The sequence below is a fragment of the Chiloscyllium plagiosum genome, unplaced genomic scaffold, assembly GCF_037043375.1.
Source record: "Chiloscyllium plagiosum isolate Xiang-an unplaced genomic scaffold, Cpla_swu_hap1 HiC_scaffold_32, whole genome shotgun sequence".
In the NCBI taxonomy this organism is placed as follows: domain Eukaryota; kingdom Metazoa; phylum Chordata; class Chondrichthyes; order Orectolobiformes; family Hemiscylliidae; genus Chiloscyllium; species Chiloscyllium plagiosum.
In genome coordinates this window covers 37,353,022-37,376,050 of record NW_028270170.1, presented here as the reverse complement: position 1 = coordinate 37,376,050, position 23,029 = coordinate 37,353,022, and the positions used below count along the sequence as shown (strand labels likewise).

Genomic DNA, 23,029 nt, shown 5'->3' with positions numbered 1-23,029 from the left:
CTGTTGGGATTTTATCTGAGAGCAGAGGTTCAAATAGCACTAGCAGTTCAAAGTTTGTGAGAAGATTTGTAGCTCGGGTGCTCGTTGCTGTGGTTCTATTCGCCGAGCTGGAAGTTTTTGTTGCAAACGTTTCGTCCCCTGTCTAGGTGACATCCTCAGTGCTTGGGAACCTCCTGTGAAGCGCTTCTGTGGTGTTTCCTCCGGCATTTATAGTGGCCTGTCCCTGCCGCTTCCGGTTGTCAGTTTCAGCTTTCCGCTGTAGTGGCCGGTATATTGGGTCCAAAAACGGATATCCTCGCAATTTCATCAACAGATGCCTAAGGGAAAGACAACGGAACGAGGACATGCCGCAACCCAAAGGACTAGCCACACTACCATACATCAAGAACATCTCTGAACTGACAGCCAGCCTACTGCGACCACTAGGACTTATAACAACACACAAATCAACAGCCACACTCAGACAACAACTCACCAGAACGAAGGACCCGATACCCAGCATGAGCAAAACTAATGTAGTGTACAAAATCCCATGCAAGGACTGCACAAAACACTATATAGGACAAACAGGAAGACAGCTAACGATCAGCATCCATGAACACCAACTAGCCACGAAACGACATGACCAGCTATCCCTAGTCGCCACACACGCAGACGACAAGCAACATGAATTCGACTGGGACAACACTACCATTATAGGGCAAGCCAAACAAAGAACAGCCAGGGAATTCCTAGAAGCATGGCACTCATCCACAAACTTCATCAACAAACACATAGACCTGGACCCAATATACCGGCCACTACAGCGTACAGCTGAAACTGACACCCGGAAGCGGCAGGGACAGGCCACTATAAATGCCGGAGGAAACCCCACAGAAGCGCTTCACAGGAGGCTCCCAAGCACTGAGGATGTCACCTAGACAGGGGACGAAACGTTTGCAACAAAAACTTCCAGCTCAGCGAACAGAACCACAGCAGTACTAGCAGTTGATGGAACTTTAAATTAAGCAATAAAATCTAGAATTAGAGGCTGATATGATGGTGACCATGAAGCCATTATTGATCATCATAAAAGCTCAATGGATTTAATAATGTCCTTCAGTGAAGGAAATCTGCTGTCGAGACCCGGTCTGGTCTACACATGATTCCAGATCCACATCGATCTTATTGACACTTAAATGACCCAGTAACAGATGGACAACAAGTGCTTACCTTACCAGTGATGTCCCAACAAAGAATTTAAAATAAGATTCTGGCTAAGTTGGTGTAACCCAGCCCCAAGACCCCAATATTATGCTGATGAATATAGATCATCTGCTCTCTAAGCCCAAGGTGATATAGATTGAGTCAGGACTAAGGAGGAGAGTGCAGAATGTGTAAGTGGAGAGTATTTGGAACAGTTTGACCACTGATGAAACTGAGGGTCATCACAGTTGAGATCTGCGAACACCAGACAATGAATAAGTGAGGGATTGTAAGGGGTTCAAGGTGATGGTCAAAATGTGCAAGTAGGTCCAGAAAAGGAAGAGAACAGAAGTGAAATGAGGATATGGAAATGTTGGAGGGAAACCCTTCTCACAGAGCGCTTCAGGGAACATCTCCGGGACACCCGCAAGGCTCCATGGCCGAACATTTCAATTCCCCCTCCCACTCAGCTGAGGACATGCAGGTCATGGGCCTCCTCCACTGCCACTTCCTCACCACCTGACGTCTGGAGGAAGACCGTCTCGTCTTCTGCCTCGGAACCCTTCTACCTCATGGCATCAATGTGGACTTCACCAGTTTCCTCATTTCCCCTCCTTCCACCTTACCCCAGTTCCAAACTTCCAGCTCAGCACCATCCTCATGACCAGTCCCACCTGTCAATCTTCCTTCCCACCTGTCCGCTCCACCCTCCTCTTTGACCTATCACCTTTACCCCTTCCTTTTTCCACCTATTGCACTCTCAACTACCTTCTCCCCAGCCCCACTCCCTTCCCATTTATCTCTCCACCCCCGTGGCTTCCAGCCTCATTCCTGATGAAGGGCTTCTGCCCAAAATGTCGATTTTCCTGCTCCTCGGATGTTGCCTGACCTGCTGTGCGTCTCCAGCACCACAATCTTTAGTCTAATCTCCAGCATCTGCAGTACCCACTTTTGCCTAGTGGGTGCAGCAGGGCAGACCACTACACAGGAGAAATCAGATGCTCTGTGAGTGGAATCAAACCACAAAGCCTGAGGGCAGCTCAGAGATAGTGGTGTTGGCCTAAAGTACCTGGTCAGACAACATACTCATCATGTCCTCAATCTGCACTTACTATCTGTGTACTCAGGTGCTTGCAGATCTTGAAAAGACTCATCCTGAAACTGAGGAGTTACTGAACTGTGCCAGTTTGGAGAATGGGGTATAAGATGTTCAGTGAAGCAAATTGTACTGTGACAGCTTGAGAGTCCGATTGTACTTGACTGACAATTGAGGCCTACTCATGGACTGTCTACTAATTAAGTTATACTCCCCTGTTATCACTGCAGCTTAAGGGCTAGTAATCGAGATCATTGGAATGCTGTGTATAGTTTTGATCCCCTGTTCTTGAGGAAGATGTAATTGCGTTGGATGCAGTTCAGAGAATGTTCATGAGATTAATTCCGGAGATGAAAGGCTAATTTTGTGAGGAGAGATTGAGCAGTTCGGGGCTATACGCACTTGAGTTTAGAAGAACGAGAGAAAATTTAATAAAGCCATATAAGATGCTGAAGAAGATTGACAAATTTAGATGTACAGTGGATGTTTCCCTTTGTGGGGCAATCCAGAACATGAGGTTGTAGTTTTAGGATAAAGGGGTGACAGATTTAAAACCAAGGTGAGGCGATTACTGCTTTTAAAGGGTCATGAATCTGTGGAATTTACTATCCGAAAGTGCAGACGATGCAGGGACACTGAATAACGGAAGAGACTGATGGGATTTTTAATTAGCAATGGGGTGAACGGTTGTGGGGACTGGGCAGGAAAGTGGAGTTGAGGCTGAGATGAGATTAGCCGTGATTGTACTAACTGGCGAAGCAGGCTAAAGGAGTTGAATGGATCGAGGAGTCTTATGTTCTTAAATTAATAGCTGAAATGTGTTGTCACGACCTCGGGATAATCCAACCAAAGATCAGCATCTTCAACCAACAACCTATGAACTATGATGCTCTCATTCCATGAATGAATTTTTAAAAAAGTATTTGATTACCAATAGCATAAGGGGTTATGGGGATGGTGATGGGTAAAAGGCATTGAGTGTTTGATCAGCAATGATCATAATGGAGCAGGCTCAATGCGTTCAGTTGCGTACTCCTGTTTGTATGTATCTGTGCTCCTATCTTGCATTGTTGATAGAATAGAACTTTCCCTTTTATGCCCAAGTATGGAACATTTGAACATGTTTAATGCAAGTTAATAAGCATTATTGGAGTATTTTAAATGAATTAGCATTAACACAACTTATCAATTATAGAGAATTGTACAGTGTATTTATTGAGAATTACTTCAGCTTCACCTCTGCAGATCTCTCATCAGTTATCAAGCGGCTCTCTGTTTGTATTGTATTCATACAGTGGGCCTTTGAAGTGCATTTGCCATTTACAGGATATCTGTTTTAGCATTTGATGAAAGGAAACCATTTGTATTGTGCAAAAACACAGAGACACCAATGGACAAAGAGCCAGAATCAATTTGATTCCTACTGGATGCTATTTTTAAATTGAGAAAATAGCTTCAGTCCTGAAAGGATCTGTGCCTGATTCTTTTTCTTAAATGTTGTGTTTGTGAAATGGCTCAGTGCTCAGCCCTACTGTTGGCTGTTTGTGTTCATGAGGGGAGATGGGAAGGGTCAGCAGTGTGTTCCCACGATCCTCTCTTTCCTCCTGTATAGTATTTCGCACAGGCAGATCTAGGTCCTGACGCAGCCAGCAGTATTGCATTGTATCAGTTACGCACTGCAGGGAGCTCACTTACAGAACAGAGGCAAGATTTTACCTCTGACAAGGAAGATGCTTCATATCAATAATTAAAAAGTGGAGACAAAGAGAAGAAAGAAGCTGCATTAATATAGCGTCTTTCAAAACTGCAGAGACACCAATGCACAAGGAGCCAGAATCAACTCGATTCCTACTGGATGCTATTTTTAAATTGAGAAAATGAAGTACAGTACTTTAAAATAAACTTCCTGGAAAAGGAAAGTGGACAGCCAACTCAAAAGCATTTCCTGGTAACCTGCTTTTCTTTCATTCATTCATGAGACAATGGAATCGATGGCTAGGCCAGCATGTATTATCCATCCCTAATTTCCCAGAGGGTAGTTAAGAGTCAACCAGCCACACAGGGAATGTTCTGAGGACCAAAACAGACATTGCTGAAAAAGCTCAGCAGGTCTGGCTGCATCTATGAAAATAAGTCAGAGTTAATATCAGATTCATTACTGTGGGTCTGGATTCACATGTAGGCCAGACCAGGTAAGAATAGCAGTTTCCTTCTCTGAAGGACATTAGTGACCCAGATGAATTTTTTTTCTGACAATTGACATGGTCGTCATTAGACTCTTAATTCCAGATTTTTATTGAATTCAAATTCTGCCATTTCAGTGGCGAGATTTATACCCAGGTCCTCAGAGCATTAAGTAAAAGCTGAAAGAACTGTGGATGCTGTAAATGAGAAACAAAAACAGAATGTGCTGGAAAAGCTCAGCAGGTCTGGGCAGCACCTGTGGAAAGAAATCAGTTGACATTTCGGGTCTGCTGATCTGTTCTGAGGAAGGGTCACTGGACCCGAAATATTAACCCTGTTTTGGTCCTCAGAACATTCCCTGCGTGTCTGGATTAACAGTCCAGTCATAATACCACTCAGCCATTGCCTCCCCTCGGTGGCGTTTTTTGAATAGCAAATGTGGGCCACAAGACTGGGTGAAACTCCTCTTGTCTTCTTAAAACACTGCCATGGGATCTTCCCATTGCACCTAAGAGACAGACAGGACCTCAGTATAACTTCTCATCTAACAATGAGCAACACAGCTGCCCCTCAGGACAGGACTGCAGTGGGATCTTGGTGATCTCCTCAAGTCTCTTGAATGGGAATTAAACTTACAATTTTCTGACTTTGGTGAATCGCAGTTAACACTTCAAGATTGTAATTGTGCTGTGCAAGTATTCAGCCCTGCTGTTGCAGACAGTGTAACATTTTTGTTTCTTTTACCGAAGTAACAACTGTTTTATTGACCTGCATAACTCTCTGGAAAATTCCATCACTGTAATCTGGACGGCCAATGCTACAATATAACTGGAAACTGCTACGGTGGACTTGACAATAATGAGATGAGCAGTGGGAGAAGGATGAAATCTTCCCCCTCTGTACATGGTCCGAGGCACATCATTACTAATGATAAGTGGACGCAGATTGGCAGCAATTTATACCAAGTACAAGATGCACGGCAACAATTCTCCAAGGCCTCTTTGCCAGCCCATGCCAAACCACCAAACGTTACCACCTGGAATGGACCAGGACAGCAGATACATTGGAACACCACCATCTCCAAGTTCCTTTCCAAGCAACACATTAGCCTGACTTGGAAATACATCACTGTTCCTTACCTTGTCATTGGGTCCAAATCCTGAAACTCCATCCTAACAGCATTGTGGATGTACCTGCCCCTCCTCCCATAGAAAACATTGGTTCAATTGACAGCTCACCACCACCTTCCTGAGTGTAGTTGGGAATGAACAACAAATGATGTCCTGAATGGCATTGTCCGCTTTCTCTGATTTAACATATATCTTTATGTGTTAATAAATTTCTATTACCATTGCCAATGTACCTTTTTTCTTATTCACTCATGGGATGTGGGTGTCGCTGACTGTCCATCATTTATCGCCCGTCCCTGGTTGCCCTTGAGAAGGTGGTGACAAACTGCCTTCTTGAACCGCCGCAGTCCATGTACAATGGGTTTACACACAATGCCAATAGGGAAGGAATTCTAGAACTTTGACCCAGTGACTGTGAAGGAACACTCATATATTTCCAAGTCAGGATGGTGTGTGGCTTTGAAGGAAACTTGGAGAGGGTAATGTACCCATGTGTCTGCTGTCCTTGTCCTTCTAGCTGGAGGTGATTGTGGGTTTGGAAGGTGCTGTCGAAGAATCTTTGGTGGATTTCTGCAGTGCATCTCGTAGATGGTACACACTGCTGCTGTTGAGTATTGGTAGGGGAGGGAGTGGATGCGGTGTCAATCAATTGGGTTGTTTTGTCCTGGATGGTGTCAAGCTTATTTAGCTCATTCAAGCAAATGGATTCCATCAAACTCCTGATATGTATATTATAGATGGGTGGACAGGCTTTGGAGAGTCAGGAGGTGAGTTACTTGCTGCAGTGTTCCTAGTCCCTGACCTGCTCTTGTAGCCACTGATAAGTCATCGGTTTGGAATGCAATGAAAATCTAACAGTTCACAAGATTCTGGAATGGAATACTGAGCCACGCATGCTCAATGACTGAGATACAAGGAAAAGCTCTCCAATATGAAGTCTATTCTCTTAAAGTACACTCTGTGCCTGATTCTTGCCATTTAACTAGTTAACAGAAAATGACACTGAAGATCCTGAAGTTCAGGCCATTTTATAGAATCATAGAATCTCTTTCAGTGTGGAAGCAGGCCATTCAGCCCATCAAGTCCACATCAACCCTCTGAACAGCATCTCACACAGACCCACCGCCTTACTCTATCCCTGTCACTCTGCATTTCCCATGTCTCATTCATCTAATATGTGCATTCCTGGACACAATGGGCAATTTAGTATGACCAATCACCTAACCTGCACATCTTTGGACTGTGAGAGGGAACCGAAGAACCTGGAGGAAACCCACGCAGATACTGGGACAATGTGTAAACTTCACACAGGAGGTCACCTGAAGGTAAGATCGAACCTAGGTCCCTGCTACTGTGAGTCAGCAGTGCTAACCACAAGCTGAACTCTTTAGTGGCTTAAAAAATCGTACTGTTTCAACCAGAGACTATAGAGATCTTCTTTTCAGTTTAATAACCAGATGCACATGCCTTTCTTCAAATGATATTATTTGAAGATTCTTCACATCAGAGACTGTGAGGAGACAGAGACTGATAGATCAGTGAGTAATTAGGTGGAATCTAATGTGGAGAAGTATGAGGTTATTCTCTTTGATTGTATGAATAGAAAAACTGATAATTTTTTTTAAAAAAGGCTAGAAACATTTAAATGCTCTTGGGCAGAGAGACTTCGATGTACGCATGCCATATGGGGTACAGCAAACAATTAGGAAGGCAAATGGCATGTTACAAGGGCACTGAAGTACAAGAGGAAAGAAATGTTGCCATAAGTGTGCAGGGCTTCAGTGAGCCCGCCCCTGAGGTATTATTTGGAGACAAAAGAATTGCAGATGCTAGAATCCAAAATAGACAGGCAGGCGGCTGGAAGAACACAGCAGGCCAGGCAGCATCAGGAGGTGAAGACGTCAACGTTTTGATTGTAACCCTTCTTCAGGACCTGAACCATCGACTTCTCCACCTCCTGATGCTGCCTGGCCTGCTGTGTCCTTCCAGCCTCCTGCCTGAGGTATTGTGTACAGTTTACTCTCCATGCCCATGGAAGAATATACTTATGGTGAAGATGGTACAGCAAAGGTTCATGGGATTAATTCTTGGAATGAGAGAGTTATCCCACAAAAAGAGGCGAAGTAACTTGGGTCGATGCTCTCTGCGTTGTCTAACAGTGAGAGGTTATCTGGTCGGACAGGGTAGACACAGAGATGTTCATTCCTCTAACTAGAGAATCTAGAAAAGGGACTATGTCTCAGGACAAAGTGTTGAACATCTAAGGTTGAGACTTAGCCACCAAGTTGATATGCAAAGACCCTCTGCCCACGCTTGTCAGCTTCACTTCAATCTTTGGATTGTCTCTCCTGTGGATTCTTCATTGTTGATTGTCTTCTAGTCTGAGGTAAATAGGTTTTTGATTTCTCAGAGAATCTAGAGATAGTGAGAGACAACAAGGAAGTGTAAAGGAGGCAGAAAATCAGCTGAATGTCATATTTAATGGCAGGGCAGGCTCAAGAGAACGAATGGACGTATTGCTAATTTTCAGTGGCTCATTATGATTTATCTTTGCAAAAATATCCGGAACAAGAAGAGTCTAAAAGTGACCTTAATGTTGTTCAAACTGCTACTTCGCTGATATTTGTTTTAAGAAGAACTGTAGGCAGTCTTGGACAGTCAAGTAATTCAGATATTGTTCAAATACCTGAAGATTTTCATTTTAAAAACTGTAACAGTATTCATTGAGTTGTCAAATTGTCGTAGACACCCAACTGGGTTACTAATGTTTTTATGTCATCCTTACTTGGTGTGGCAAATACATGACTCCAATTTCACAACAATTTGCTCTCTCAAGGAACCTAATGAGTCACTCATTACATTTTGAAGAATCAGTTGCAGGGTTTGCAGAAGGTTCACCACTACCTTTGCAAGCCAATGGTCAGGAGTAATGATTATCAGCCTTACCCGGAGCCTTACCTGAGAATAATGTCTTTACACTATCCTGCCAAACCCAACAAAACAAATACAGCATAAGACACAACTTTCACTAACTTCTCTCATTTTATGATCATTAATTTATGAGAACTATTATCCTAGGGTTCCATTTTTGGGTATGTTTGCTCACTTTTTGATAAAAAGAAAGGAGTATGAATATGCTTTTACTTAACTAAGAGGCCCACTTGCAAAGATCATCTGCCCACTCTTCACAATTTCACAATCTCTTTCTTTACCTGGAATCCTTTGCTTCCCTCGAAGACAATTGTCAGACTGGGGAGACATGCAGACATCTTTAAGTCAAATGAAACCTAGCTTGAAGAAGCTGAACAGACAATTATCAGATAGTGCTCCATCAGTTGGGCCCAGAACAGGCCCCGACATTAAATAGAAGAATTTGTGGAATTATTTTCATTGAAGTATAGTCAAACAGTCTCAAAGATGGAAAATACCCTACATAGTAAAATCAATTTAAGAAGAAGCTTTATAAAGAAAAGTCTTCCATAATCATCTCTCAGAAACCAAAAAAAATACCATTAGTAAGTCTTGGAGTCATTTTGTATCAAACAGGATGAGACTGTTATGACTGTAGATCTCAGAGTGAGGTGCTGAATGCTCAGTAATCTCTTTGTTCGATACGAATGACATTACTTATTTAAATATCTTTTTGTTTTGAGTAGTTGGAAATTTTGTTTTCAGTGTAGTTAAATTGGAAAGAGTGCAGAAATGATTTACCAAGATTGGAGAGTTTGATTTATAAGGAAAGGCTAAATAGGCTGGGACCTTTTTCACTAGAGTGTAGGAGGCTGAGGGGTAACATTATAGAGGTTTATAAAATCATGACAGTCATAGATGAGGTGAATAGCAAAAGTCTTTTTCCCAGGGCAGGGGAGTCCAAAACTAGAAGGCACGGGTTTAAGTTATGAGAGGAAAGATTTAAAAGGGTTTTGAAGGGCAACTTTCTCACACAGAGAGTGATGCGTGTATTTAACAAGCTGCCAGAGGAAGTGGTGGAAGAGGGTACAATTACAACTTTTAAAAGACATTTGGACAGGTACATGTGTCGGAAAGGTTTAGCGGGATATGGGCCGAACGCAGGCAAATGGGACAAGTTCTGTTTAGGAAACGTGGGCAGCATGGATGATTTGGGTTGAAGGGCCTGTTTCCAGGGCTGTATGCCTCTGTGACTCTATCTAAGCCAAAGTTAGTAGTACAGATCCAACCATTTGGCTTTTGAGAGTTGTTCCAGTGTTGATTAGACTTCACAGCACTCATATAACATTTAAACCCCAACTGACTTGCTCTTGGTATTATGACTACAATTTATAGAAGAACGGTAAGAACAGTTTTTGTCACAAATCTCTAGGCTTCCACTATTTAAACTGAATAAACCAGTGAAAAAGAAATAGATGAGTTAGGTGGGGTCTGCAGACTGGATTAGCTATTTATGGGCCTCAGGCTGCAGTTTGCACACTCCTGTTTGATGAAATTTTAAAGAAAGAATTCATTGAAATTTTAGCCACATAGTAATATCTCAAAAAATTCTGTCTTTATTCATAATGTAAGAAATAGTGTATGCCATTTGTCATCTCAAGCTTTCTCTGTCATTTAAAAAGGTCATTGCTGATCTACTTTAAACACATCTTTTTGCTCTGTCCAAAAATCCCTTAATTGCCTTAAATCCTAAAAAATAGTGTTAATGTCTCCAGAGACTGTCAAATCCTGTCATTTAAAATCGTAGAGTCATGGGGTTGTACAGCATGGAAACAGACCCTTTGGTCCCACTCATCAATGCTGACCCATTTCATCTGAAGCAATGGAAATATAAGAAATCGGAGCAGCAGTAGGCTTAAAGGACTCATTTTTTCTGTGTTGAACTGCAAAATATGGTAGTTATCATATTCCTTGCAGCTTATAAAGCTCAACAAAATCTCTGTTGATGTTAAAATGACTGAGTGTATACAGAGCGCCTGTGGATTTTACCCAAGTTCTGCAGATAGCCTTATTCCATGATCTTCAAAAAGGCGTTCCAGTTCTGAACAGGAATCCCTCATTTTTCACAAGTTCCTCAGCTATGATTGTAACAATCCTGTCCTCTCTTTCTCTGCAGAATTGTATGAACCTGCCTCCAGATAAGGTGAAATTGCTGAGCCAGTACGATAACGAGAAGAAATGGGAACTTATCTGCGATCAGGTAACTAGAGATTGATCTTCACTTGAATTTCATTTATCTCTTAGTGTCTTACTACATCAACTGAACAGCGATTAATTTAAATATTGTGGAAAAGACAAATTTGCTGTCAAAACTTATCATCTTGCACTCATCAGGACAAATGCAAGAATGCCAAATTGCAAGTTATCACAGCAATTTCTAACACAGGAGAAAATTGCTTTAACTGTTGACAATGTTTGCCGAGATGAAAACGCCTGCAACATCCCTTGTTTTGTAGCAATACTTATAAATGAGATAGTATGTGATTTAGGGAAGATTTGAACAGACAGCAATAGAAGAATGAGATTTAGTTACATCTGACAGTTTATTAACTTCGTCTCTGCTTAGATTTAGAAGGTCAGCTTTTCTTAGCATTTCAATCAGTCTTCAATTCTTTAAGATTGCTTGAAATTTTTATCAGCACTTCTTCTGTTGAAGATTGTCTAAGGATCCCACATCACTGATTCACTTTAATTATCAAAGGAGCCCAAATTAGCAAGTAATTTTCTCCACTGATAGCTCAGGAGGTGTGAAAGTGGTCATTCTGCCAATCATGCCATTGTACTATCTCAAACAATTCCCACTGCCTTGCTGTCTTCCTAAAACCTTATACAGCCCTCACCTTCAAATACTTGTAGCATCTTTCTTTATAAGATACATTGCTGTCTGTTTAATCCGTTCCCTGTGGAAATGCAATCTCTGCTCCACCAACTTTCCACCTAAAACTTTTCCTCATAATCTTCTTCTCACTGTCACATTGCAACATTAAATTTGTGATCCTCCAGGCAGAAAGAATGGCATTTGTTGATTCAGTCGATGTGAGTTTTTGTTTAAATCCTCATGAAATCTTCTTTGATCTATTTCTTTATCATCTTGTCCTTTCTTATCCCAGCAATATCCTGGTGAATTAATACCACATATTTCAATCTACATGAAGTAGACAGGGTGTTCTAACTGGCCAAACCATTGGCTAGTAGAAATGAATTACCCTCTTTTTCCCTTGTCTTTATGTCCACTGTTTATAAAGCTTTTGGTATTTTTTATTGTGTTTCCAGCTGCATTGGTATTTTCAACGAAATAGGTAAATGAGCCCCAGTGTCATCCCCAAAAAAGCAGGAGCTGATGGGATAGTCGAAGCTTCCACGATTGAGACCAATCAATGTTTACTGGGTCTGGGTAATGAGTCATATGGAGAAGAGATGGTTAAGTAGAGATAATGTGCAGTTCCACAAAAGTCTGATTAAATGGTGTATCTTGGGGTGGCACGGTGGCTCAGTGGTTAACACTGCTGCCTCACAGCGCCAGGGACCAGGGTTCGATTATCGGCTTGGACAACTGTCTGTGTGGAGTTTGCACGTTCTGCTTTTGTCTGCCTGGGTTTCCTCCGGATGCTCTGGTTACCTCCCACAGTCCAAAGATGTGCAAGTCAGGTGAATTGGCCATTGCGCTTTTCCAGCAACACATTTTCAGCTCTGATCTCCAGCATCTGCAGTCCTCACTTTCTCCATGCTAAATTGTCCATAGTGTAAGGTGGGTTAGTCATGGGTAAATATAGGGGAATGGGTGGGTTGCTCTTCAGAGGGTCGGTGTGGACTGTAGGGAATCTAATCTTTTCAAGAAGCAGAAAGTTCTATTCCTATTCACATCTTCCTCCTTATAACATATCCTTCAAATATACTTCCTTTGCTCATTATTTTTGCAAGATATAGTACCCCATGTTCCTTTGCAGCAAATTCTATCTGCAACTTGTCTGCCTGATCTGCTACCCCAACCTGTCCTTGAGGTCATTCTCTTTCACTCATGGAACATAGAACATTACAGCGCAGTACAGGCCCTTCAGCCCTCAATGTTGTGCTGACCTGTGAAACCAATCTGAAGCCCAACTAACCTACACTATTCCATTTTCATCCATATGTTTATCCAATGATCATTTAAATGCATTCCACACTCCTTACTACCCTCTGAGTAAAGAAACTACTTCTGACATCTGTCCTATATCTATCACACCTCAATTTAAAGCTATGTCCCCTCATGCTCTGATTACCTTATATGTCTCAATTAAGTAACCTCTCCACCTTCTTCTCTCTAATGAAAACAGTCTCAAGTCCCTCAGCCTTTCCTCATAAGACGTTCCCTGCATACCAGGCAACATCCTCGTAAATCTTCTCTGAACTCTTTCCAACCCTTCCCCACCCTTCCTATAATGTGTTGACCAGAGCTATATGCAATACTCAAAATGCGGCCATACCAGAGTTTTGTAAAGCTGCTCTGAAATTAAATCCCTCTACCAATAAAAGCTAACACACTATCTGCCTTCTTATCAACCTGGTGGCAACTTTCAGGGATCTATGTACATGGACAGCGAAATTCCTCTGCTCAACTACACGACCAAGAATCTTACCAGGAGCCAGTAATCTTCATTCCTGTTGCTCCTTCCAAAGTGAATCATCCCCGACTTTTCCGCATTAAACTCCATTGGCCACCTGTCAGCCCAGTTCTGCAGCTTATCTATGTCCTTTTGTAACCTACAGCATCCTTCAGCACTATCCACAACTCTACTGACCTTGGTGACATCTGCAAATTTACTTACCCATCCTTCTACACCCTCATCCAAGTCATTTATCGAAATGAAAAACAGCAGTGGCCCCAAAATAGATATTTGCAGTACACCACTAGTAACTGAGCTCCAGGCTGAACATTTCCCGTCAGCCACCACCCTCTGTCTTCTTTAAGCTAGCCAATTTCTGGTCCAAACCTCTAAATCACCCTCAGTCCCACGCATCTGCACTTTGTGCAATAGCCTACTGTGGGGAACCTTTTCAAATGAACTCCTGTTTGTAGAGGTCCCACATAGCCCAGAATGAGCCCCAAATATCCACGTAAGTTGGGGGTCATGGTTTCAGGCTTGCGGGAAAGGGTAACAGTGACTTACCCACCCCATCCATGCCTCTGAGTACTCTACTTGACCAATTTCTAGTTGACTGACCTTTAGCACCAGGTGAAAGATCACTCGATCTGAAACATTAACACTGCTTCCAACCCAGATGTTGCCTTTCCTGCGGAAATCTTCCAGACTCTTGCTTTTATTCTGGATTTTCCATATCTGTAGACCTTGCTCTTCTATTAGTCAGTTAGCAGTGGAGGCAGTGAGAGTGGTCGTGAGAAAGGGAGTTAACGGGGCTTCTTGAGCCTTCTCCCTACGTCAGTCGTTATGTCCACAGATGACTTTCTTGCCCCGCTATCAATCCAGGCCCTTAAATGGTCAATAATGCCTCAACTCACCACTACCCCACTGGTCAGAGGGCGAACAGAGCATTGACTCTTGGAGCATTCCATACTCAACTCTATAATCTGAGTCGCACTGATATACCTCCTGTTCTTTTACTATCCTTTTGTTTTATATACAATGTACAAGAGTCCTGTGTGGCATTGGGTATAATGTGTTTACTAACCTATAAATGCTCTGTTCTTTATTTACTGAAACTTCTGTGATAGGATTGCGACTTTATATCTTCCTGTGTTATTGATTTGGACATGAATCTTCACCTTATTCTGTTAGCAGACAGACATCATTCAGGACTCTATTTAAGGCTGTATCCCTGGTTTGACCCTTTGTGAATGTTTTTAAATGCTTCACTTTTCTCTCTTTAGCAACATGTTGCCCTGTGTTTTAAGTCTGCCCTCCTCAAAGCATGTAGCTCAGACTCCTAGATCTGGAATTTCAATCCCTGGTGTCTGTTGATCTCAGCACATGACATTAGGAACATTAAATTTGGCTTCAGGATTAGGGAGCAGGAAATCAATAGAGTTCCATGCCGTATCATCATCCAGTGACATCCACAGAAGGTCCAAGCGTGTGGACATTGGATGAGAATAACATGTATTCCTCTGTGATGTGAACTGCCACCAAAGTCTGCTGGTCAATAATGGCCAATTGGGTTGGAGGACCCATGCCTCTACCAAGTGTTAATGCCTCCAGGAAAAGTTGTCAGTATCGTCAAATAAAAAAATAGAGATTTGAAAAGGTGGAGCTAAACTATGAATACAGAACGAACTACGCCAGAAACTATTTAAAGTCATAAAGCTGTACAGCACGGAAACAGACCCTTCAGTCCAACTCGTCCAGCTATTCTAAATTAATCTAGCCCCATTTGGTAGCATTTGGCCCATATCCCTCTACACCCTTCCTATTCATATACCCATCTAGATCCCTTTTAAATGTTGCAATTGTACCAGCCTCCACCACTTCCTCTGACAGCTCATTCCATACACTTATCACCCTCTGTATTAAAAAGTTGGCCCTTAGGTCCCTTTTAAATCTTCTCCTCTCACTTTTAAATCTATGCCTTTTAGTTTTGGACTCCCCTATCCTGGGGAAAAGGTCTTGGCTGTTCACCCTATCCGTGCCCCTCATGATTTTATAAACCTCCATAAGGTCACCCCTCAGCCTCTGACACTTCAGAGAAAACAGCTCCCAACCTGTTCAGCCTCTCCCTGTAGCTCAAACCCTCCAAACCTGGCAACATCCTTCTCAACCTTTTCTGAACCCTTTCAAGTTTCACAACACCCTTCCTATAGCAGGGGGACCAGAACTGAACACAGTATTTCAAAAGTGGCCTAACCATTGTCTGTGGAAATTCCAAACATGAAGCCCTTAAATGAGGTTAAGAATGATTATGGCAGGGTGACAAAGGAGTGTCCTGTTGATCCAATTGGGAATCCTAAATGAGGCACAGATTTCCACATTGCCAATGGTATTTGGAACCATACAGCTGGGAGCAATAGAGAAGCTTTGTATCAATGAAATGACTATGTTTATATCATCACTTTCTGCAATACAGCACAGAACAGACTAGGCCGTGAATGAGTCACATCTTCCTCCTTCTGCCCAACATCATGTCAAAAGCCCCTTGCAAACTTCATTATTCTTTATTAATTTTTTTTACACACTCTACTTTTTGCAAAAGAAAATCAGTCAAACCTTTTATTCATTTGCCATCTGCAGAATTCCATCAAGCCTGCTGGTGGAATTAATATATTCTCCTCATAACACTGTTTTGGAAATCAGATCATTATTGCTATTCAGCTGCAGCTCTGTGGGTTTTAGTAGCTGCTTAACTAATATTTGAAAATGCAAATGATAATTCACATGTTCATACCCAGCAACAGCAAAGAGAATTTATTCAAGGATCAGCTGAACCAAAAAAATATTTACAGTCAAATTTTATCTCTGATTCTTTTAATGACAAGTTCCGAACTCATGGCTGGGACAATTACAGAGATGCACCAAAATATTGTCTCAAACAAAGCCAGTTCTCTTGATGCTTGAAATAGAAAGACATCAGAATAGGTTTGGGAGATCTTCATTTAATGTGGAATTTTCCTGTCCGCTTTTCTGAAGGATTTGTGAGTTATCTTGGGGAGCAATTCCTTGGCAGTTCTCCTTGAGCAGGTAGCCTTTTCTTGAGGTTTGGGCCAAGACAGAGAATATCTGAGAACTAGTCAGGTATTGTAGATGGGCCTACTGTTATCATCAGGTGCAAACATATGATCAAGGAATGAGAGTTGGTCTTTTGAGTCTGCTCTGCTGTGCAATAGGATCATAGCTGTTCTTATTTTAACCTCCAACTCTACACTCTTGCATATCCACAATAATTTATTATTCCCTAGGTAATCAGAAATTTATCTACCTCAAAAATATTGAAAGATTCTGCTTCCACAGCCTTTTGAGGAATTCTAAAGACTCCCAACCCTCTGAGGGATAAAGTGTTTCCATGACTCTGGCTTAAATGGGTGACCTTTTTAAACAATCATCCTTAGTTTTAGATTCTTTCTAAAAAGAAATCATCCTTTCGCCATCCATCCTTCTCAAATACTTCAGGATCCCATGTGTTTCAAATAAGTTACCTCTGACTTTTCCTAACTCCAAAGGATACAGGCCTGGCCTCTCTAGCACTTTTGCATGAGGCAATCCATTCATTCCAGGTATTAATCCAGTAAACCTTCTCTGAACTGCTTCCAACACATTAACATCCTTCCTTAAGTACGGTGGCCAGTATTGCATTCAGTACTCCCAGATGCAGTCTCACAAACACCCTGTATAACTGAAGCGTATCGTCAGCAATCAATAGTTTTAACACAAGTAGGAGTGATTATTGATTCAGGGGAATTCCAAATTGTGAGTCATGGCTGTAACCCTGAATTCAGTTGGAAAGTGAACTGCCTTTTCATTAGAATATGTCCCGTAGGTCAAGGCTCACAGAATCATAGAACTCCTACAGTGTGGTCTATTTGAAGCCACACCAACCTTCCAGAGAGCATTCCACCCAAACCCACGCTTTAAACCTGCATTTCCCACAGCTAATCCACCTAACGTACATATCCTTGGACTGTGGCAGGAAACCAGAGCAAACCCACACAGACACGGGGAGAATGTGCAAACTTCATACAGACAGTTGTCCGAGGCTGGATTTGAACCTGGGTCCCTGGCGCTGTGAGGCAGCAGTGCTAACCACTGAATCACCTGTTGACTCAGTACACCATTGCTGTGTAGAGATGGTTACTAACTGTAACAGTGTAGGGAAGAGTGCATGTTTACCTTCTAATTATTTTGTGCATGGGTTCGTGAAAGCCGTTTGAAAACTAACTTTCAAGAGGCAAGTGGATTAGTAGTAAAGGGGAAGAAAATGACATGGTTGTGGGGTTAGCAGGAAGGTGGGGCTAATTGGTGACCTCATTCAAAGAGTTGACACAGGCCTAATGAGCCAAATGGCCTACCCCTGTACTGTATCATTCTTTCTCTTAGGCAACTGCAGCTCTTTGAGAGTGAAACGTACACGGCTATAGATTTGTCTGGATTGTGCTTCGTGTCTCCTCAACTCCTGAAGGTTAAATTGGATGAGAACTCTGCACCATTTTGACATCATTGTGATTGCCACAATCAATCAACAGTTGCTGAAATTTTTGGCATCTGAAGTTTTTAGTGTTCCCTGACGGGTTAGCAGGGTTGCATTTACATCTTGTAAGGAGCAAGATAATGGAGGTGCCTGTTTCGTGTGCTCTGGTTATCCGCAAGATGACTGCGGTTAACCAACACATACTTACCAAATGGCTGCGCTCTTCTCTTGGCTTCCAGCATCTCAGCTGCCAGGATGTGGATAGTTAATGTAGCTTTCTAGTGGAAAGTGATGGTCTAGTTGATTGGGTTAGTCATTCATAGGGCAGTGTATTCCACTCTCCCATTACTGTTGGAAAGTGGCAGCTCCACTGTTCAGTGTTATTTTGAAATATTATTTATAGCAATGGTTTTGGATCTTTTGTTTGGTTAAGGAACCCAATAACATATTGTGAAATCCTGCAGAACCCCAACTCCTTCTCCCTCATCCCTTCCATCTTTACAAGGGCAATTAGGAATGGACAATAAATATTGGCCTAGCCAGCCACACCCTCATCAAATAAAACCAGTTCTAATAACAATTAGAATAAAGTTGAACTCTTGAACAAATTAATGAAAATATGAAACAAAGGGCCATAATTAATTAATGTTAGCACAATATACCGTGAAGTATTTTAAAAATTAACACAATTTTGAATGACATGGGCTGTGGTGTGGAAAGTTACAGAATAGTGAGAGAAGTCTGGCAAGGCCTATCTCAATGTCAGGGATATTTTGCTGCATCTTTTAACTACATTCTGGATGTTGAGACTAGTTTCTCTCTTTTGAGTAATGAGGTGTTTGTTGAGGGGGATTATTGTTGTGAACAACCTTATTAACCACACATTTTGTCGAATTAATAATCAGGGTTCTATTGTACCACTGCCCCAGACAAACTAGACGCCAAGAATTCTGAACATGGAGGTCAAAGCAGGTACCTGGCGACTTCCCTTGACTGTGAAGTTCCCAGGTTTCTGACAGGGCATCAGCATCTCGGAGCATGCTCTGGGCATTGGCTACATTCACCCCTTATCCATGGACATTGGAATCTGACATACACTAACCTCTAACAATCCTCAGGGCACATCTTCGGTTCATCTGCAGCATGCTTCTGTACTGCAGTGCTGTACTTCTGGATGCAACTACCGCTGCAAAGCTGCAGCAATGCTTAGCATTGAGCTCATGGACTGAACCAGGCAGCATTTCCAGTGTTCCCTTAGCACTTATCCAATTTGACCCAACCTGAATTCTCTCAGCATTCCAGCCTTGCCTCGTCCCTCTGTTGGAGTTTGCAAATTCCAGTACTGCAGTCATTTAACACTGATATAAAGCCAGGAAGTTTGACCTGGTTAGCTGCAGTACTCGATCAAGTCAAGGAGGGTAACCTTAGGTCAGGGTTCATGTTCAGTCTTTTAAAGTGGGTGCTGATGCAAGGGATGCTGGTCCATTCCAGGATATCCCAGCAGTGGCATGTTGTTTCGGTATGGCACAGGGTAGATTGGATCCAGAATCAAAAGAGAAGAGAGGTAGGGCAGGCAACTAATGAGCCAAGGTTGGTAAGATGCGGTGAGAGGACTTGCTAGGCCAAGCGGAGAGAAACATTCCATAAAGCTTGACAGAAATGACACTTGGTCCAAACTGCTCCACTGACAAACACTTTATTGGCATGCATTAGGTACCATTTGTCGGGTGCCTCTTTGCTGTGCTAACATCAGAGAAGAATATTCACCTGATTGATAGTGGAATTTCAAAGAGCTCAACCCCATATTCTGTGCTTCAATGTGCCCACATATTCTGCACATTAGTAAGGTTATTCCACGGTCAACTTAGATTTGTTGTCAGTAGCAGAATCGCAGTCTCTCTCAGTGTAGCACAGTTTGGGTCGTGAATCATTGAAAATTGAACACTTGAAGCACAAAGCTACATGGAAACCGTGTGGAGATAGGGAATGGCCTCACTATTTGCTGTATTATGCCACAGTAACATTACCACAGAGTTTTTGTGTCTGTTGGTTATTGTTGTATTAACATAAGGCCATTGATTTCCAATAAATGTTCATTCTTGCAATTTCTGTCCTCCTTCTAATGAAGTTGCAGACTTACATATTTTGACACAAGGAAACACCCGGTAATATTCTCACTAAAACAGTTACTTTGTCGTGTCTGACTCAAGGCTTTGAGTGACAGGAGGCCGGTTGACTGTAACAGGCGCCACGGCTGGGTTTCTCACTCTCCCCTAAATGGGCACCTCTGTTTGCTTGGCCCTTTTATAGAGGCCGGATAAAGGTGACCTGGAGCAAGGGGGCCTGGCTGCCTCTGACCTCCTGTTATAAAGACAGTGTGAAGAATGATACAGTGCTGACCTGAGATCAAACCTGAGGGTGTCCCCTTCTGTGTGAGTTTATGAACTAACTCCTAACCCTTGTATCTCCGTGGACAGGAGAGTGTAGGGAACTCCTGGCCAATGTACTACTAGGAATGTTAAAAAACCTTTTTCTTCTGCTTCCTGTCCAGCAGTTGGCATACCATTGCCACAACTGGGTAAACCAGCAGTGGAAGATGACAGTGGTTTAGGATAGACCTTCGCAAATGGACAGCATGGGAGACTGCAAGTCAGGTCTGGGAGCGAGTTATAAAGTCTTAGAGATCTCTGGCATGGACATAGGCCCTTCTGCCCAATTTGTCCATGGCACCCAGTTTTCACAATTTAAGCTAGTCCCAATTGCCTGTGAATTGTCCATATCCCTCCACACCTCTCCTATCCATGTACCTGTCTAAATGACAAAATGGTACAAGTGTGGGGTGGGGGCAGTGACTAGAGACAGGGGAGAGAATGACCGTGATGGCAGACGTGAAGATTGGGAACCATGCCTGTCTCTTCTTTTTTTTCTCTGAGTCCTGACGTCAATCGGGAATCTAACGACCTCTCTGATTATAATATGTTCAACAGGTCCGGCCTCACTGTGCTTTTGCAAAGTGTGTCTGGTTAGTGAGTGTGGATGCAGAGAAAGAATCGATGTAGATGCTCTGGTCATTTTTGTATGAGGTGGAGAAAGAAAATTGAAGAGTAGCTTTCAAAAGGAAAGGAATTCCTTGAGGAGCAGGCCAGCTCCTCCTGACCCACCGGAGTCGCCATCTTCCATCTCCCTTTCACAGTCGCTATGCACCCGTGTCCATTTTAAATCAGATTCCCTTCTTTTCTTTGAGCACACCTCTATGGAGCGGTTAGGGAAGATTTATTCCATAATAAGCACTGTGCAAATTCGGGTTGTCATAAAACAGTTATTTGTATTTTACATTCTGCACTGGTTTAAATATGTGGACAGATCATCTACCCTGTCTGAGGCAAGACATTTATACTATTGAAAACAGTAATGAACATGAATACATTGCATTAGGGATACAATCTCTGTTTTTTACCATACTCTCCATTCCCCTGACCCCAACTCTTCCCTGTTAAGGACTAATATCAAGGCCAGTATTTCAATTTTGTTTCCTACTTATATTGATCAGCTACCTTCATTCATACACCTATAAATCGTTAATGCCAGACACTGCACTTATGGTAAAGCACCATGTATGGTTAAGTATTTCACACAGACCCCAGCAGCCACTCTGAGGCAAAGGAATGCAGTAAGCAATGAAAGTGTGAGATTGTTCTCCTTTGCCTTCACCATCATCCTGCCATTTGAAGACCAAACATTAACCTGCCTGATGCGCAATGGATGATTTTGTTCAAACCAACTTCACTGTTTGTGGCAAAAACAGAAATAGCTGGGGAAACCCAGTAGGTCCGGCAGCATCTGTGGAGAGAAAGCAGAGTCAACACTTCAGATCCAGTGATCCACTTTCAAATTTCCAGCATCCGTAGGTTTTTTTTTTATGTTTAGCATTCCCTTCTTGTGGGCCTGGGTGAGGTGTGGACCTGGCACATTTATTTTTATCTTTGCTGACTGTTGTCATTTGCTTTGCTTTGATGTACTGCTGGTTTTCCTGATACATCACCTCTCAATTTGTGCGCCTCTTTACTGTATCTGGTACATCATTCTGCAACAACAAAGGAGTTGGCAAACTGCGGTGTTCTTTTGTAGAACAGAGAGCCGGAGATCACTGAATGTAAGATCAGAAAGGCCTCCCGTTTGACCTGAAGGTACTCTAATTGCCCACATTTTGGTGGTGAAATGGGACAGTGATCATGCGTAGATGTTGAATAAGCACTGGCCCAGGTTTAGCTGAGATGCTGCCCACTATCAGGAGCATGTATAAGCTGAATGGCCACTGGATTGGCAGGGTATGCGTGACATTTGTTGAACTGCCCCACAGCAAGAAACTGGTGTTGAGAAGAACATTGGTAAGTAAGTTAAAAGGAAGGAAATGCAGAATATAAAATACAATTAACCGTTTTACAACAATCTGAATTTACACAGCACTTAGTGGAATAAATCTTCCCCAAGCACCTTAAAGAAGTGTGATCAAAGAAAACTATGTGAAACTTATTAGGGTATCTCAGACCAATGATGTTCAGCCATGGGTTCAACTCCTGGCTATTCACCTTTGGAACCAAAAAGATGTAAATCCAAGTATCTTTTTAGAGTTGAAAAGTCAGAAACCACAGAGATTCAAAGAGAGTTAAGGGTTGAAGTTCACAGATCTCTAAAATATTGTAATTAGCTTCAAAAAACAATGGGAAAAACTAATGGGATGATAGCCTTTAGAGTTAGAGTATGGAATATAAAGGGATGGATTTACTACAGTTATGAAAGGTCTTGTTAAATCACATTTGGAATACTTTGAACAGCTCCAGGCTTGAAAAGGACATGTAAGGAATTCCGAGTAGGTTCACTGAAATATTAACAATATTCGAAGAATTTAGGATGAGGGTTTATGACATATGTTAGACTGTATTCCCTGGATGAGGGAAGATTAAGGGGTGATGTAATTGAGATTCTTTTAGGATCTTCAAAATAATTAATAAGACAAATAGAGATAAACTTTGACTGCTATTGAGGGAGTTGAGGGCAAGCAGACAGTAGGAATAATTTTTGTCTGCTCATGCAGGCTGGAATTGGAATTCAAAATACATTGTTTATTTTTGCCATCCAGAAAACAATTCCTTGCACCTTCCCAAACCCATGCTATTTGCATGCGGCTTTCTCATCCATCATAAAGGACTTGTTTGCAACATGTACACACACCATTTCCAAGTGCTGAGCCCCCAATGTGAGGATTAGGGAAGAATTACTTCCTGCACAGTGCTTTGTTGTGCAGGTACTAGCTTTAAGTACCTCCTTGAAGAGTTGAGAACCACTGGGC

General features: G+C 42.3%; 1 protein-coding gene across 5 annotated transcripts in view; it reads left to right on the top strand.

Moving 5' to 3' along the window:
* The window catches only part of fmnl1a (formin-like 1a), a 264,044-nt gene that overhangs the window by 80,926 nt on the left and 160,089 nt on the right, over nt 1–23,029 (top strand). For all 5 annotated transcript variants that reach the window (XR_015752517.1, XM_087977926.1, XM_087977925.1 and 2 more), the window contains exon 2: nt 10,682–10,765. Coding sequence is in view for 4 of the 5 variants with exons in the window: in XM_087977926.1 (XP_087834052.1) it covers nt 10,682–10,765 (84 nt within the window). In the remaining variant the exon portion in view is untranslated. The remainder of the gene's footprint in view (nt 1–10,681; nt 10,766–23,029) is intronic.